Source organism: Podarcis pityusensis (genome assembly GCF_964106645.2).
Source record: "Podarcis pityusensis genome assembly, chromosome: 2".
NCBI lineage: Eukaryota > Metazoa > Chordata > Lepidosauria > Squamata > Lacertidae > Podarcis > Podarcis pityusensis.
In genome coordinates, this window is record NC_138029.1 from 71,315,715 (window position 1) to 71,332,503 (window position 16,789).

The 16,789-nt window shown below is 40.6% G+C and overlaps 1 protein-coding gene across 1 annotated transcript in view; it reads right to left on the reverse strand.

Moving 5' to 3' along the window:
• The window catches only part of FANCD2 (FA complementation group D2), a 42,554-nt gene that overhangs the window by 11,868 nt on the left and 13,897 nt on the right, over nt 1–16,789 (reverse strand). The window contains exons 14-26 of the mRNA XM_080993486.1: nt 16,265–16,300; nt 15,319–15,462; nt 14,448–14,582; nt 13,343–13,474; nt 12,970–13,077; nt 12,113–12,222; nt 10,842–10,902; nt 3,846–3,965; nt 2,959–3,032; nt 2,712–2,858; nt 1,719–1,819; nt 953–1,068; nt 106–214 (exon numbers count right to left, since the gene is read on the reverse strand). Coding sequence (XP_080849612.1) covers nt 106–214; nt 953–1,068; nt 1,719–1,819; nt 2,712–2,858; nt 2,959–3,032; nt 3,846–3,965; nt 10,842–10,902; nt 12,113–12,222; nt 12,970–13,077; nt 13,343–13,474; nt 14,448–14,582; nt 15,319–15,462; nt 16,265–16,300 — 1,393 coding nt within the window. The remainder of the gene's footprint in view (nt 1–105; nt 215–952; nt 1,069–1,718; nt 1,820–2,711; nt 2,859–2,958; nt 3,033–3,845; nt 3,966–10,841; nt 10,903–12,112; nt 12,223–12,969; nt 13,078–13,342; nt 13,475–14,447; nt 14,583–15,318; nt 15,463–16,264; nt 16,301–16,789) is intronic.

Below are 16,789 nucleotides of genomic sequence, written 5' to 3' on the forward strand. Positions count from 1 at the left end.
ACCACAGTCAACCTGTTTGCCAGCCCATCTACTTGTAGACATATGCAGATACTGGATATTCTCTTTCCCCCATGCCCTTTAACCCTGCATTTTGTTCTTGCTCACCTGCCAAGCATTTTTCCAGCAGACACTGTAGCTCCGTAATGTTCTGTAACCGAGTCAAAACTTTCCCCTTTATCTCGGGGTCATCTTGTTGACAGAAGGCATTCACCACCTTGAAAGGCAAAGCGAAATTGTGAAACCAAGAAAGGGACATCTCCTTTCCTAGCTACCTCTGCTAATCTAGGATGGCTGCTAAACCTTTTATCGAATCTGATACTTCCAGAGCACACCGGAGAGACATCTTAATGCACTCCACAATAAGGATTGTGTCCTTCAGCCTTTGTCCAATTCCAAATACATCACCTGTTAAAAATAAGTTGCTGACTTGGACCATAAAATGTCAGCCAAACAACATGGTGAAGTGCATCTGCAAATCTCATCCCCTTGACCAGGAACCCACAGCTTTAATGATGCAGATATGTTTTTTGAAATTGCTGTACTATACTGCATGAGACAGTGCTCTGACATCTTGGGGCAGACACTCTTTTCCAAAGTAATGTGACAAACAAAACAATTTTTTAAAAAAAGAATCCTGGCGGCTCCTTTGTACACTTATTTTTCCAGTTACAAATATTAATATCTGTATTATAAAAAGTGTGTACTTCTGAAGGCATGTGTTTTATTACGTATACCAGTCAGGAAGCCACACACTTCTTCACTCCCAAACACAAAAATAATATTTATGTCATGAAAATATGAATCCATTTAGACACACACAGAACCCAGTTTAGGAAAGCTTCCCTTTATGTTTTTGGGGAGATGGTACTTGTCATTTCAGACAGACATCTGGCGTATTAGCCTGAATTTGAAGGAATAGGAAATTAACTATTTCTTGTATAGTACTGCTCACCTCACGGAACCAGTTGAGGGCATGAAATAGAAGAGAACAAAGGAATTCACGCTCTTGCTTCGATAAGGAATCTAACTTTCCTACCACCTCCAAGTTGGTCAGATACAAAGGACACCCTGTAACAAACATGGCAAAACCCCAGGGCTTAAGTTAACTTAAGTTCAACATAATCAAAGCACCCACCCACTGCCACCTTCAGAATCCATCCCTCTGAGCTGTTGCATTTGTATATAGTAGCTAGCACCTTATCCTTCCCAGAGTACCACAGAACTAAGTTCAGCTGTCCTGAGAGGTAAACGGCACACGACCAGTGATTCCTAGTACAGTGGTACCTCGGGTTACATACGCTTCAGGTTACAGACTCCACTAACCCAGAAATAGTACCTCGGGTTAAGAACTTTGCTTCAGGACAAAAACAGAAATCGTGCTCCGGTGGCTCAGCAGCAGCAGGAGACCCCATTAGCTAAAGTGGTGCTTCAGGTTAAGAACAGTTTCAGGTTAAGAACGGACCTCCGGAACGAATTAAATACTTAACTCGAGGTACTACTGTAATTCAGTCTATTATGGGGGATGAATAGTATAACTTAAGAGACGACAAATTAGAAGATAAGATGTTTTGCTCACAACCTAGCTCTGAACATCCTAAACCCTCAAAGAGATTACAGGACAGATTAGGTCAGGCAGAGCCAACTATCTTCTGCTGTAGTCCATGGACTAAGGCAATAAATGCCATTCATTCACAGAGATAACTGTCCATAACCTGTACCTAATAGGGCATCAACATCATCTAAGCTCCCTTGATTCAGTTCTGCCATGCAGAGTCTCAGCAGCCGGAAGAATGGTGACAAACACAGAGGAGACACTACCCTGGGGAGAGAAAGGAGAGAAGAAATGAAAAATGTCCTAGTCCAGTCTTCAGTATCTCCAGACATGGCTTGGAAAGACCAGTCTGAAGCCCTAGATCAGGAGTAGCTAACTTGCAGCCTTTCCAGACATTGATGGACTCCAGCTCTCATCAGCTCCACCCAGCATGGCCAACGGTCTGGGATGATAGGAACTGGAGTCCAACAACTATGTTGGCTGCCCTGGTCTAAATCTATATAGGACCAATAAATGACCACCAAGTTATCTCACACCACTTAATACTTTAAAAAACCAACAGTAGTTTCCTTGGGGGATCTCTTTAATAGGCATATTCATTGTGTTTATGTATAGAGGGCCACAGGTTAGCCACCCCAACCCCAGACAATACTATGCTAGGTGAATAAATAGTTTGGACTTTGCTTAAGGCAGCTTTATGTGTTCTTACTACGTTCTTCTGACAATGCAAAACTTGGCAAATTTTTAAAAGTATATTTAAATTTGACTGCATCTTTCTTGTTGCATAAATTGCCTCCTCTCATGAAACTGGAATCTTTGTTCCCATATGCAAGGACTAGGGGGAAAAGTTGGGATAATTGGGAGACACAGATGCACTACTAAGCAAACTGGAGAGATAGGGACCGTGAGCTGTGGCAAGGCAATGAGACGTGTTTTGAAAAGGAATACTGTGAGTCTGCTGCTCTTTCCCCTTGTTTTTACATTTATCAGAAATGTCTGCGTATTTTCTTCATAAGCATCCTGACTAATTCTTTCTGAAGGAACAACATATTTCCATGATTCCATTTAAATTTTAAAAAGTATGCATTAGGAGTCACATTCTGCCTTGGCCAAGGATATTATCTATTCATCTCAATAAGAACACAGAAGCACCACTGACCTTTTGTCATGGCTCTTAGCTGCTACTTCATCTACATTCTTGCTCAAATAGCTCTGGGACAGCAGAGGCAACAAGTTAATAGCAATTATTCCCTCACTTTTGTCATCTTCCAAGCTATACAGGGACTTCACTGGGAGCAGGAAAGCACTGCAGAGGAATCAAATATCAATTGATGGCCAATGCTACAAAAACTAATTGAATTTTTTTGTATTGAAGGCGGTGAATGGTGTTTTTTTTCCTGAAATACCTGTCCTCTATAGGGAGAAGATCTGTCACAAAATCTCTCTCAAAGTCCTTCTCCACACTGTTCTCAATCCACTCCTGAAAGAATGACAGTTCCACAGGGAAAATTCATTTTAAAGAATTATGTTGAAGAAGGATGACGGTGCAGGCTAAAGGAGGAAGTGAAGCATGCAAACTAGCTAAAGCAACTCCTCCTTTCCCCCCCCCCACTACTTTTCCTCTGACTGCTTCCACTGAGAACCCCTTTACCCTTCTAGACTTTAATTAGCCTAATCTACTCCCAATACTGGTTCAAGTTGTATGACACTTAGGTGTGGTGCCAAAAACTTATTTTCCCTCCAAAAACAATATATTATTTTATTTAAGGATTTAGTAAAGCAATAAGTTAAACTTTCTTTGAGGAAAAAAGATTTTAGGGTGTAGAAGTCAGAAGAAGTCAGAAACAAACTATGGCTTACCACAAACATGCAGCATGCTGGTGCATGTTATTCAAATTGCATCCACCCTGCTTCTTCCATTGCCAAAAGCCAGGTGAAAACCAACCACAGTGCTGGCGGAGTGTTACGTGTGAACCAGCGTTCATGGTTTGTTTCTTCCATATAAACCAAGAGCATGAAGTAAAAAACAAACCTTCAACTCATGGCTTATAGAGAGAGAAACAAACCATGAACAATGGTTTGCATGTGATGCTAAGCTAGCGTTGTGGTTGCTTTCGTCTCAGCTTGGTAAAGGGAGCAGTAGGAACAACTGGAGCAATGTGCACGAGCACAATTGCTTCAGATTACGGTTTACCATGATTTACCAGACTACTGTTTCAGCTAATATTATCCCAGCTACGGTTATACAATGTCTGTAACTGAATGGATGCAGACCAATAGCTCTATAACCTACCAGGATCTGAGAATCCAAATTCCCTTTCTGAATCAAGTTGGCAAGTTCATCGTAATAGAGAGCCAAGGCCTGGGGGACCTGTCCACAGCAGGAGCAAACCAGCTCTAGTAAAGATATAATCTGTAGAAAAAGAAGAAGCAGAGTAGTTACTGGAGGATGATACGGTTTCAGCTTTCCAATGTTCGCACATAGCCCACAAAACCCCAAGTGGCTTTAGAGGTTACCAGAAATGTCATTAGTCAAATGAATGCCACTCTGGCATTTGGTCAACGGCTCTTCTCATAATTGTGATAGGATAATTGTACAGGCAACTTGTGCTGGTTCCACAAGTGCAGGCAGCCTGTGCACATCCCCCTGTGAACATTATAAGGAACACCAGCAGCCAAATCTTAAGTAATATCTGACACCTATCACTGAAACGCATTCTGTGTGCACAAATCTACACTGACACCTTGTCTTATTGACATTGACATCCTGCTCCTCCCATAACTCCCACTCATCCATTCTCAGATTAATTCTTCCAAGTTTATTTTTCTAACCTCTTTACCTGGCCTCACCTCACATAATGCTAAACCATGGTTTCTAGCATTATAAGCAAAGGCTCTGACAAGCCTTGGGCTTGAATATTCTCTCCTCCCCTCTCCTCTTTAGCACATAAGAGAAGGAGATAGTTTAAAATGAAAAGCAGAGACTTCCGGGGGCGGCGCGAACGGCAATGGCGGTCCTCTTCTGAACGGGAGAGGAGGCTCCGCAGGCAACGGGTCGTCCGCTACGGCGAAGCGGAGACCCACTTCGGAAAACCCCAGGCGGCAAGAGCCTGGGGTCTTGAGGCTCGGTGGGCGCCTAGAGCGACCCTCCAAGTGCAGAAGGAACCCCGTAAGGGGCTCCGGAGCACGGAGGGGGGTTGCGGCGCTGTGAGCTGTTTCACAGCCTGAGGAGCGAAGCCGCGCTGCTTCTGTCGGTGAGCGCTGATCCCTTTTCCTGCTAAATTACGGATCCGGACGAAAAAGCAACTAATTTGTGAGTAAAAGACTGAATCACTTGAAATTTGAGACTTTAAAAGGGAAACTTAAATTGGCTTGAACTTGGCTGTGAGCGGAGAGACGTGGAAGCAGGAAGTCCGTCTTCCGCAGCCATTGAACTTGAAAAAAAGCAATCAGCTGGAGGAGTGGAGGCTGAAAGAAAGAGACTCTAAGTTTTACAGATCTAAGCATCTATTTGAACTTGCATCTTAAAGTAAAGACTTTAAGTTAAAGATTTGGGATTTCTATTTGCACTTGACTTTCCTCCTCTTATTGGATTACAAATTAGAAGGTGAAACCCAGAGTCAGGAGCTGCCTGAGTACTAAGGGAGCTGTCAGTACTGCAGATTTGGATACTGTATATTGGAACTTGAAACAATCTGAGGGTATTGAGACCTTTTAAATTTGAAACATTCTTTTTGGAGATAAATAAGCACTGTCTGCAACAAAGTGACCATTTACAAACTCTGCTAAACATTTGTATTTGAAGGATTCTTGGACATTAAATTAGACTCTGAAAGACAGATTAAGCTCCCTCTAGAGGATTGGATTATAACAGTGATTTTACATACACTTTTTACTTTCGATTCCCTTGCTGTTTGCCTGCTCTGGACCTTTCCATTCCCATGGGAACAACTCAGTGTGACCTTGACTGACAGATAACGTTGGAATGAGTGGCACAAGAAAAAGAGGGAGAGCTAAACAAACAACTCTAACAACTCTAACCTCAGCCTCACAGACACGCAGATCATCTGTGCCTACTTTGCCCTCAGAAGTGGAGGGTGAGGGCGAAGCAGAGCAGTTACAACTGGAAGATATGGCCTCAGGAGCATCTGCTTCTGTACTAGACAAAATCTTTGAAAAATTGGAAGCTTTGGACAAGAAAGCAGATGCGCAATCAGCAAAGATTGATAAAAACACAGAATGTCTAAATAAACTAACCACACAAGTGGTACAGAATGCACAAGCAATTGGACAGCTAACGGAGGCCTCAGCAGAAAATCGGAAATTGACTGAGGACACCAGACAAAGATTTGAAAATTTAGAGCAAGAGGTAAGACCACTCACTAAACAAGTTGGGGAACATCAGATTTATCTCTCGATGATAGAACTGCGAAACCGTGAGAACAACTTAAGGATTAGATCACTACAAGAGGCAGAAGAAGGAAATCTAACTGAGTTTTTGACCAAAGAATTCTCCAAGTTCTGGAACTTGGAAGAAAAGGACTTTAAAATTGTGTCAGCTTTCAGACTTGGAAGATTCATAAAGAAGGAGAGGCCCAGAGACTGTTTGATAACATTGAGATCAAAGGAGGAAAGGGATAAGATTTTGGGACTACACTTTGTAAAATCACTGGAGGTGTTGGATAGAAGAATTGAAATTTATAAAGATATCCCAAGACTACTGCTTGACCTTAGAACCGCCTATTCTGAACTTGTCAAACTACTAAGGAGCAACGCAATTCCATTCAGGTGGGAATTTCCTCAAGGATTATCTTTTACCTTTAGAGGGAGAAAGGTCAAAGTGAGAACACTGGAAGAGAGAGATAAATTCCTGTCTACACACGGAGAGGACCTTCAAAAAAGAATTGAACTACCTTCTGGGCCTGAGGCAACGCCAATACCAACATCAGCATCTGTGGAACCTGAAGACCCTGAGAAGATACCACCCCTTGAAAAATAACCAGATAGTTCAGGATGTCTCTGCAACTGTTGAGCTGGAATATTAATGGTTGTAACATTCCGGAAAAAAGGAAGAAAATATTTCATATATTAAAAAAAGAACAATTGGACATTATTTGTTTACAAGAAACACATGTGACGAGGCTCCACAGAAAAGTGTTAATAAATAAAAGATTGGGCCAGGAATTTGTATCTTCGGACAAAGTTAAGAAGAGAGGCGTAGTGATATATGCAAAAGAGAGCCTGTCACCTAAATTTCTATTTAAAGATGAACATGGAAGAATTTTGGCTATTGAGATACAATATCAAGGAGAGAAACTGCTGATATTAGGAATTTATGCACCTAATGAAGGGAAATCGGAATTTTACAAGAAGTTGCAGGAGACAATGCTGGACTATCTAGACTACAACAACATCATAATGATGGGAGATATGAATGGGGTCGTATCAACTAACATGGACAAGTCACAAAGTCAAAATGTTACAAAAGACGGCAGACTACCTAAAACCTTTTTTGAAATGATTGACAATATGGACTTGATTGACATCTGGAGGACAAAGAACCCACTAGGAAGAGAGGGAACATTCTTTTCTGAAGCCCAACTGACCTGGACAAGAATCGACCAAATATGGATTTCTAGAGGCCTGGCACCTAAGGTCAGAAAAGTAGAAATCTGCCCAAAGACCTGCTCCGACCACAATGCAGTAAAGATGGATATGACACTATTACCAACTGGATCCTTTAGATGGAAGATGAATGACAATTTGTTTAGAGATCAGGAAATTACCAAGAAGGCCCAAAAAGTTTTGAAGGACTATTTTGAGATAAACATGAATAATATGGTGGAAAAAAGAATAATCTGGGACGCAAGCAAAGCTGTAATGAGGGGATTCTTGATACAACAGAATGCAGTGAAGAAAAGAACACAAAATGAGAAAAAAGATAAGATCTTGGATAAAATAAAAGAATTAGAGAAGAAATTAAGAGTGAATCCGAAGTCACAGCCAACTCTGAGAGAAATTAAACTTTATCAAACACAATATTCTAAATTGATAAATCAGGAAATTGAATGGAAGGTTAAATTAATGAAACAAAAAACGTTTGAGTCGGCGAATAAATGTGGAAAACTGCTAGCTTGGCAGTTGAAGAGAAGACAAAGATTAAATACTGTTACAAACTTAGAGGTTGATGGAAAAAACATCCAGAATCCAGTGGACATTAGAAAGTGTTTCCAGAGATACTTCAAAAAATTATACACCCAAGGGCCGCAAGATGATGTTGAGATTAAACAATTTTTGGCAAAAAACGGATTATCTAAATTGTCACAAGAAAATAGGACAATCCTGAATTCTAAAATAACACGACAGGAGATCGAACAAGCTATCCAGAACATGCAACTTGGCAAATCTCCAGGACCAGATGGGCTGACCTCCAAGTACTATAAGACATTGAAAGACTATTTGATACAACCTTTGATGGAGGTCAGCAATGAAATTATGGAGGGGAGGAGGGCACCGGAGTCGTGGAAGGAAGCGTTTATCACATTAATACCAAAGTCGGAAGCTGAAAAGACACAACTTAAGAACTACCGTCCCATCTCTCTTTTAAATGTGGATTACAAAATATTTGCAGACATTTTGGCAAATAGATTTAAAAAAGTTTTAAATGAAGTAATTCATAAGGACCAGGCTGGCTTTCTCCCAGGAAGACATCTGTTTGCTAATACAAGGAACATTATTGACATTTTGGAACTTTTGCAAACAGATATAAATACAAAAGCAGTTTTAATTTTTATAGATGCGGAGAAGGCCTTTGACAATATCTCCTGGAAATTTATGATGGGAAATTTAAAAGAGATGGGAGTGGGACGGGGTTTTGAGAATGGGATTGAGGCGATATATTCAGAACAGAAAGCTAAACTGATAGTTAATAATGTGGTTACGGAAGAGTTTAAAATTGAAAAAGGGACACGACAAGGTTGCCCTATTTCCCCTTTGTTATTTATTTCGGTTCTGGAAGTGCTATTGAACATGATTAGAAGGGATCAGTTGGTGGAAGGAATTCAGGTCGGTCAGAAACAATATAAATTAAAAGCTTTTGCAGATGACCTGGTTTTGACCTTGCAGAAGCCAGAGCCCAGTACGAAAAGAGTATTACAACTGATTAATGACTTTGGTCGGGTGGCTGGATTTAAATTAAATAAACAGAAAACTAAGGTTCTGGGGAAAAACTTGACTAATACAGAGTCAGAACGGTTTCAGAATGAGATGGAACTCAATGTGGTTAAAAAAGTAAAATACCTAGGGGTAAACATAACAGCAAAAAATCTAAGTCTATTTAAGGACAATTATGAAAAATGTTGGACAGAAATTAAGAGAGACTTAGATAGTTGGTCAAAATTGAAACTTTCTTTGTTAGGCCGAATTGCGGCTATCAAGATGAATGTATTGCCAAGGATGTTGTTCTTATTTCAAACACTTCAGGTTTTGGACAAAACGGAGTGCTTTCAGAAGTGGCAGAGAGACATTTCCAAGTTTGTCTGGCAGGGCAAAAAGCCCAGAATTAAGTTTAAGATATTAACCGATGCAAAACAAAGAGGGGGCTTTGCCCTGCCAGACTTAAAGTTGTATTACGAAGCCGCAGCGTTTTGCTGGCTAAAAGACTGGCTACTTCTTGAAGACACTGATGTGTTAGATTTGGAAGGGTTTAACAATACCTTTGGATGGCATGCATATTTATGGTATGACAAGGTTAAAGCAAACAAGGCCTTTAAGAACCATATTGTCAGAAAATCATTGTTTAATGTCTGGTCAAAATATAAAGACTTGCTGGAAAATAAAACACCAAGGTGGCTTTCACCTTTGGAAGCCAAGGCCCGAAAAAGACCCAATATGGAGGCTAAATGGCCAAAATATTGGGAAATACTAGAAAAGGATGGAGACAATTGGAAATTGCAGAGTCTGGAGAAAATGAAAGACAAAGTGCGAGATTGGTTACATTACGCTCAGATTAAAGAAGTTTTTAAAAATGATAAGAAACTAGGGTTCCAGGTGGAGAAATCGAAACTAGAAACAGAATTGTTAGAACCAAAGATTAAGGTACTTTCAAGGATGTATAACTTGCTGTTGAAATGGAATACACAAGACGAAACGGTTAAATCGGCTATGATAAGGTGGGCACAGGACATTGGGCATAATATCATGTTTGAGGACTGGGAGAGGTTGTGGAGTAATGGATTGAAATTTACTGCATGTAACGCCCTGAAAGAAAATGTAATGAAAATGATTTATAGATGGTATATGACCCCAGTCAAACTTGCTAAAATTTACCACCTGTCTGATAATAAGTGTTGGAAATGCAAAGAGTGCGAGGGAACGTTCTTCCACCTCTGGTGGACTTGCCCTAAAGTGAAGGCGTTCTGGGAAATGATTTATAATGAACTGAAAAAGGTATTTAAATATACCTTCACTAAGAAACCAGAGGCTTTCCTTTTGGGTATTGTCGGCCAAGGGGTGGCAAAGAAGGACCAGACATTTTTTATGTATGCAACAACAGCAGCAAGGATACTTCTCGCAAAACATTGGAAAACTCAAGATCTACCCACACTGGAAGAATGGCAGATACAACTGATAGACTACATGGAACTGGCTGAAATGACTGGCAGAATTCGTGACCTGGGAGAAGAGAGGACTGAGGAGGATTGGAAGAAATTCAAGAACTATTTACAAAAGTATTGTAATTTGAGTGAATGCTAAATAAGATGCTAGACTAAAACAACTGAGCACCACTAAATTTAGAAGTTTTTAAGAAAATAAGTAAGACTGTGAAAATTTAGCTCCTTTTGAGAATTATATGATTATGAAATATAGAAGGGATATAAGAATTTAAATAAGATGATAAATTGCTGACAAAATGTTTCAACGATGAAAATGGGAGCGGGAGATGTGAGGAAGTCCAAAGAAAATGTGAAAATATGTCAAGATCGATGTTACATTGTTTATCATGTCTATTTTTATTGTAAAATTTAATAAATTGCTTTATAAAAAAAAATAAAATGAAAAGCAGAAACTTTCTAATGACTTCCCCCCCATCTTAAAATTGGGGGGGATTCCGGTCAGTTTAAATTCTAAGTTAATAAATAAGCAAGCATCATGTTGGTCTGAATATCTCCCCAAGCTTTACACTGACTGATCCTTCCCATTCAGTTCTGCTGCAATTTTTCAAAGAACACATCTCTTCCCCACATACTACCTATTCCCAGAGGGGTCCTGCAAATATCCAAATACTTGCCTGTCTACATTGCTCCTTGCTCAGCTGTGCCCGTTCCAAGAGCTGTCCATTTTCTTTACTCCTGAAATTATATTTTAGAGTAATTATTTTTAACAGATGTAGTTGGGCACTCGCATATACATTTCTGAGCCACAGAAATGGAACTAAGGCTGCTTCAAAGACCATAAATTCATTACATTCTTTACATCTCATTGATCATCATTCACTGTCCAATTAATCATCACAATGATATAACTGTCACAGTCCCCTATGGGTAGGGAGGTGGCTTCAAATGCCATAAATGCTCACATATCCTCTGAAGGCTTACTCTCTAAAACAAACGAACCCCAAATACTATTGCCTAATGAACTGAAAACTGAAATCCAGTAAGAATTGTGTCTCTTCACAAGAACACTATTATTTTATTTTATAGCTTCTGTTGTGTTTTCGATCATGCAGCACTTCATATCACAGAATTAAAACAATACCATGGAGGGGTCCCTTCCTAATTTGCAGAATGCATTTTGATAGCATTCATTTCAAAAGCCCAGGAATGCAGAATTCTACCTCACCTTTAACAAGGCATCAATAAATCATATGCAAATGTATTGCAGATCATTAGGCTCTACAACATTTTGGCAGACATTTGAAAAGCGGTGTGCCCCTCATCTCTCTTGCACTATTGGTATACGTTGTGTGTACACAGGGAACACAGAAATCCTGCTGCTCGCTTTTTCTAAGGCTCTGCTCTCTTTTCCCCCATAGACCACTTAAAAATTGCTGAGGGTCCTGGTGGACCAATTAATGATTTTTTTCTGCTTGTTGTAGCAACTGTAATGCACTGTGCTAGACGCTGTACAATTTTAAACTGTATTTTTATTGCGTCCTTCAGCTCTTATATAATTGTATTTTATTGTATAACAATCTGAATTCCAGAGACTTCAAACTGTAATATAGTAGAATACAAGAAATAAATGAATAAATAAAAATACAATTAAAAATCACCATATTTAACACAATGGATAAGCTGCCTCCTGTCTTCAGCCACAAATCCACCTGAATGAAGTTTGCCCATGGACGACAGTTTGGAAGCCCCTGTTCTAAGGCATACTGTTGGCATCAGCCTTAATGGAGCTCTTTTGGGCAACCTATATATTTGGAAATTGGTTTTTGAAAATTGCTATATTCTCTTGGGTTTTTCATGGTGCGGTTTTCAAGAGACACCCTCGGTTGCCATCTGTATATAGAAAAGAGTTAAACGACAGTGTGCAAATTCTTCTCCATTTCCTCACCTCTTTGCTGCCATGCTTCCCACCATGGTAACTGCACCAATAATACCAATGCGCTTATACTTTGGAATAGTGCTGGAGAGTTGCTTCCTGATCACCATATGCATGTCATCCTGCATGGAAAGAGAGGAACCAGAATGTCAGAAATAACAACGCCTCATCCAGATGCAGTCACAGTAAATCTCATGCCACTGAATTATGCGTGAAATCTCTAACACCTGAAAGGGTAGAAGTAGTACATGTGCTGGAATTCAGTGGAGTAAGTCTGAGAAGTGGATAAATGTTTTCTCTCTAAGGTAGCAGGTATCAGCAACGTTCAGCAAATTTTGACCATTCACTGTTAACACACACACACACACACACACACACACACACACACAAAATGGCATCTAGATATTTGCAATTAGGTCTTAAGAACATCCCTGCTGGATCAGACCAAAAGCCCATTTAGTCCATCATCCTATTCTCACAGTGGCGAACTAGATGCGTATGGGAGCCCAGAATCAGGACATGAGTGCAATAGCAATGCTCCCCACTTGTGCTCTTCAGCAACTGGTACTCAAAGGAATTCCATCTTGGAGGTAGTACTGTATTGCCCCAAATATAAGCTGCACTTTTTTCCAAATTCCGACTCTGAGAAGTTAAAGTGCGGCTTATATTTGGAGCCGAGTGCCAGCACCGGCTTGGGGTGCTGAGCACTGGCCGCCCCCTGTTCAGGGCGTTAGTGCTGGGAGGCGGGCCGCACCCGCAAATAAATCTTGAATTTTAAAGGTGTGGCTTATTTGCGGGTGTGGCTTATAGCCAGGCCAATACAGTGCATAACCATCAGGATCTACAGGACTCAGTATGTTTTTACTCACCTGAATGTGATTGCTTTTGTGCCCCTGGCTGAATGCCAGCATGCTAAGAATCTGGAATAGCTTCCGGATTTGTTGTGGACTTAGATTATCCATATAATCTAAAATGCTCTGAAAAGGAGAGATCGGAGTCAGGCCAAGTACTCCATATCTTCATGATAAATTCTAATAACAGAATGTGCAGTACAGCAAAAAGTATACTGTTAACACCTGGACTGACTTCCTCTGAGTAAAGGGCCACAAAAGGTGGACCATTAACCAAACTGTGGTGGACCATCAAGCACCAGCCGACTGCTCAGACTCTTCCAAAGAAGAATGGTTAGTTGTTAAGCTGTTAGTACCAAAGTGAGAGCTCCTAGCTTTGTATCATACTTGCCTTCAGAAAGACTGCATAAGGAACTATGGATGAAGTGTGAAGAGACACTAGGTCAATGAGCATATCCAGAGAGACATCAACTGCAATATTATTGCCACCACATGCATGAGTTACCAAGGCACCCACAATCTCCTGCAGGAACAAACACAAGGAAAAATGAAAAGCATGCAGTCCAGCTTTGGGCAGAATGGCCCTGACCTGGTATAAGAGAGGCTAGAGATGCTGCCTACTTCCAGAGGCATCCCATCCTGTTTTGCCACCTGAGTCCAAGGCCTCCTTCAGCAGTGCCCACAAAGTGAAGGGCACAAGATGTCTCAAGATTTTGGTGAGATCTTGCTGGAAGTTGCCACTTTTCCAACAGTCATGGGGACACTGCCTCCTGGGATTCTGCCGCCTGAGGTGGCTGCCTCAGCGCATCTCATAGGTGGGCCGGCCCTGCCTTCTTTGCCTGTATAGTCTTGTTCAGCTTTCCCCTATTGGTTAACATAGTTTGCACCTACATAAGTTGGACTGTAGAGAATGACAAGAAACTCTACATAAACCAGAGCAAAACACAGAACAGAGATGTGCTGATCAAACTAATCACAGCAGGTATCTTGATGTAACAAAAGGAAAATAAAAGGGAGAAGTGCAGATAAACGGTCTTGACTTTTGACGCCAGGGGTGTGCATTTTCAGAACTTATCATATTATTGTGATTTTTATCTATTTTTATTCTGAATTTTAAATTGTTCTAACCTTCCCTGGGACCTCTCTAGTGAAGAGCAGGCAATAATTTTAATAAATAATAATATGCTGAACTATTCCCTCCCTCTCAGTGGTGTTTAATGTGAGGAATTAAATATTTCCCACCCACCAGAACATGGCCCAGCCCTGGTAGCTGCAGGGTGGCTAATAGTGCTGTGGCCAGAAAAGGGCCTTTGGCCAGTGCCCTATCTCACCTATCACTGGCACAGGCCTGGCTACAAAACAGGAAACTTGATGCAAACTGGTTGTCTTCTATGATCCATGGCATTCTGCCCCCCACTACATTAGAACCAGTAGCTGTCAATTGCTACAAGGCAACAACACACACACACTTCACCAAACAGAGAATGGAACTATACCTGCTGGCAATAAGAGTCAAAGACTGTGAATGCTTGCTTGTACATACAGCAGCCAAAAGAGACAATGCAGGGATCTGCCGAGTGTACAAAGATCTCAGCCAGTGACAGGACAGCTGGAAAGAGGTCTCTCATAACCTAGATAAAGACAGAAAAAAGGGAAATTCTGATACATACCTCTACTATCTTTCCAATTGTCTATCTTACTCCAAGTTAAGGGTTTTTTTTTATATTTTACTGTCCTGAAAAGATTGGCAATGATTACAGGAAACACTTCAACATCTCACAAAGATGAGCTAACAAAATACTGGAGCAATTCATACAGATTTGCCAGACAGACTGACATTTCTAAAATTACATTGTAAATCGATAAGACAATGAGGCAAGCAATAAGGAGGCTTCTGAGGGGATAGAAGCCACCAACGCTGCCTAGTTCTGCCAGAAGGAAGTTTTACTCTAGCCGGCTTTAGGAAGCGTACGTATGAGGATGTCTCCTGTTGACAGTTTCCAGACGTAAAGAAGGACATGTTCAGGGAGCATATCTTTGTAGGAGCCAGTAACACCCTGAATCCTAGAGCCAGTTCACACATACAAGTCTTGTTATCTTCAGAATAAATCAGGCAACATGCGGAGGCAGCCAGCAGCCATTTCTGCAGTTGAAACCACCATGATTGCAGGAAAAGCTGTAACCATCTCTGCCTGTTTTACTTTAATGTCTCTCCATGCAGATCTGTACCTGTGTACACAGCCATGTGGATAAAATAAGCAAGGTCTGTATGCAAACCAATAAATAGTCATGCAGATTTTAGGACGGAGGATGGAATGGGGGAAAGACTGTCAGCATGCTGGATCACACAGCAGCAGAAGTACTCACCATTAAGTAGTAACGGAAGGCATTGCGCAGCAACTGCTCTCTTACGCAGCCTGATTGAATCTTGTTTTTCAGCACTCTCTCAATCTGCTTCTTGTTCTTGCCATTTGTAGCATAAATTACTAACAGCATTATCAGATCCAGAACCTTTTGGCAAGTAAAACAATTAACAAAGATTAACAACCAAACAAGTTAGAAGAATAAGGATCAGACCAGACAATGGATCTAGACAGCTCACTTGGCAGAACCTGTGGTAATTTTATATAGCATTCTGAAAAACGTCTCTTTAGTTTTGCTTTTAAAATGACACGTTCCTAGTGTTCATGATTCAGAAGAAAGATTGGAAGGCCCAGCCAGTGTTTACAATAAACTAAGGTTTCAGTGAAAATTCATTCCTAGTCCTCATCTACTTTCTGATAAAAATTTCTTCCATAGCACAAATACATGGAGGGGAGAAAGTGAATCCAAATTCTGAAAACAACTCCTTTTTGTACTTATGTAAATCAAATATAAATGTGCATGCACTGAAGGCAGTGTCTAAAAGCAGAATCTGACAAGACTCTAAAACAGAATTCTAGTATCTTGGCCAAAGAATGGAATAATTTTCTGTCATATCGACAAGCAGGCCAGAGATTGAGATCTCTCAGTTTAGAGGATGGATGAAAAGAAGTTTGGCCCTTGCCCTGACTTATAATGGCTTTGAGTGAAGAGATAGATTTGCTACAAATATTGAGCTAGAAAGGTAACTCAGGTGTGTTAGAAATGCAGTGAAAGAAGGTAAAGGTCAGTTTCAAGATGTCCTCTTACTACACAAGTGACAACTTCACACTATTCCAAATTAATGTAATTGCTGCTGGGAATTTTTTTTAAAAAGTTCCCCCCTTCAATTAACATCCCTAAAAAAATAATTATAGGTAGAGAACAGCTACTGCAGAATCTAAGATATTACCTTATGGTCAGAGGCAGAAGCAACACTTTCAATGGCCTAGAACAGAAGCGGAAAAGACAGTTGCCAATGCTGAACAAATAACCACCCTACACAAGAGACTAAACACATATTTCCAGCTGATTGCTGGGATCACATGAAATCATGCACAAGTTAGACATAGGTAGAGGGCCTTCTCAGTAGTGGTGCCCATCCTGTGGAATGCCCTCCCATCAAATGTTAAGGAGATGAGTAATTATATAACATTTAGGAAACATCTGAAGGCAGCCCTGTATAGGGAAGCCTTTTAAAGATTTAATAATTTGCTGTGTTTTTATATATGCTGGAATCCACCCAGAGTGGCTGGGTTGGAGAGTCAGATGGGTGGGGTACAAATAATAAATTATTATTATTATTATTAGTGTAAACCTATTGGACCCTTCCTAATACAGTGGTACCTCTGGTTAAGTACTTAATTCGTTATGGAGGTCCGTTCTTAACCTGAAGCACCACTTTAGCTAATGGGGCCTCCCCCCGCCGCCACTGCAT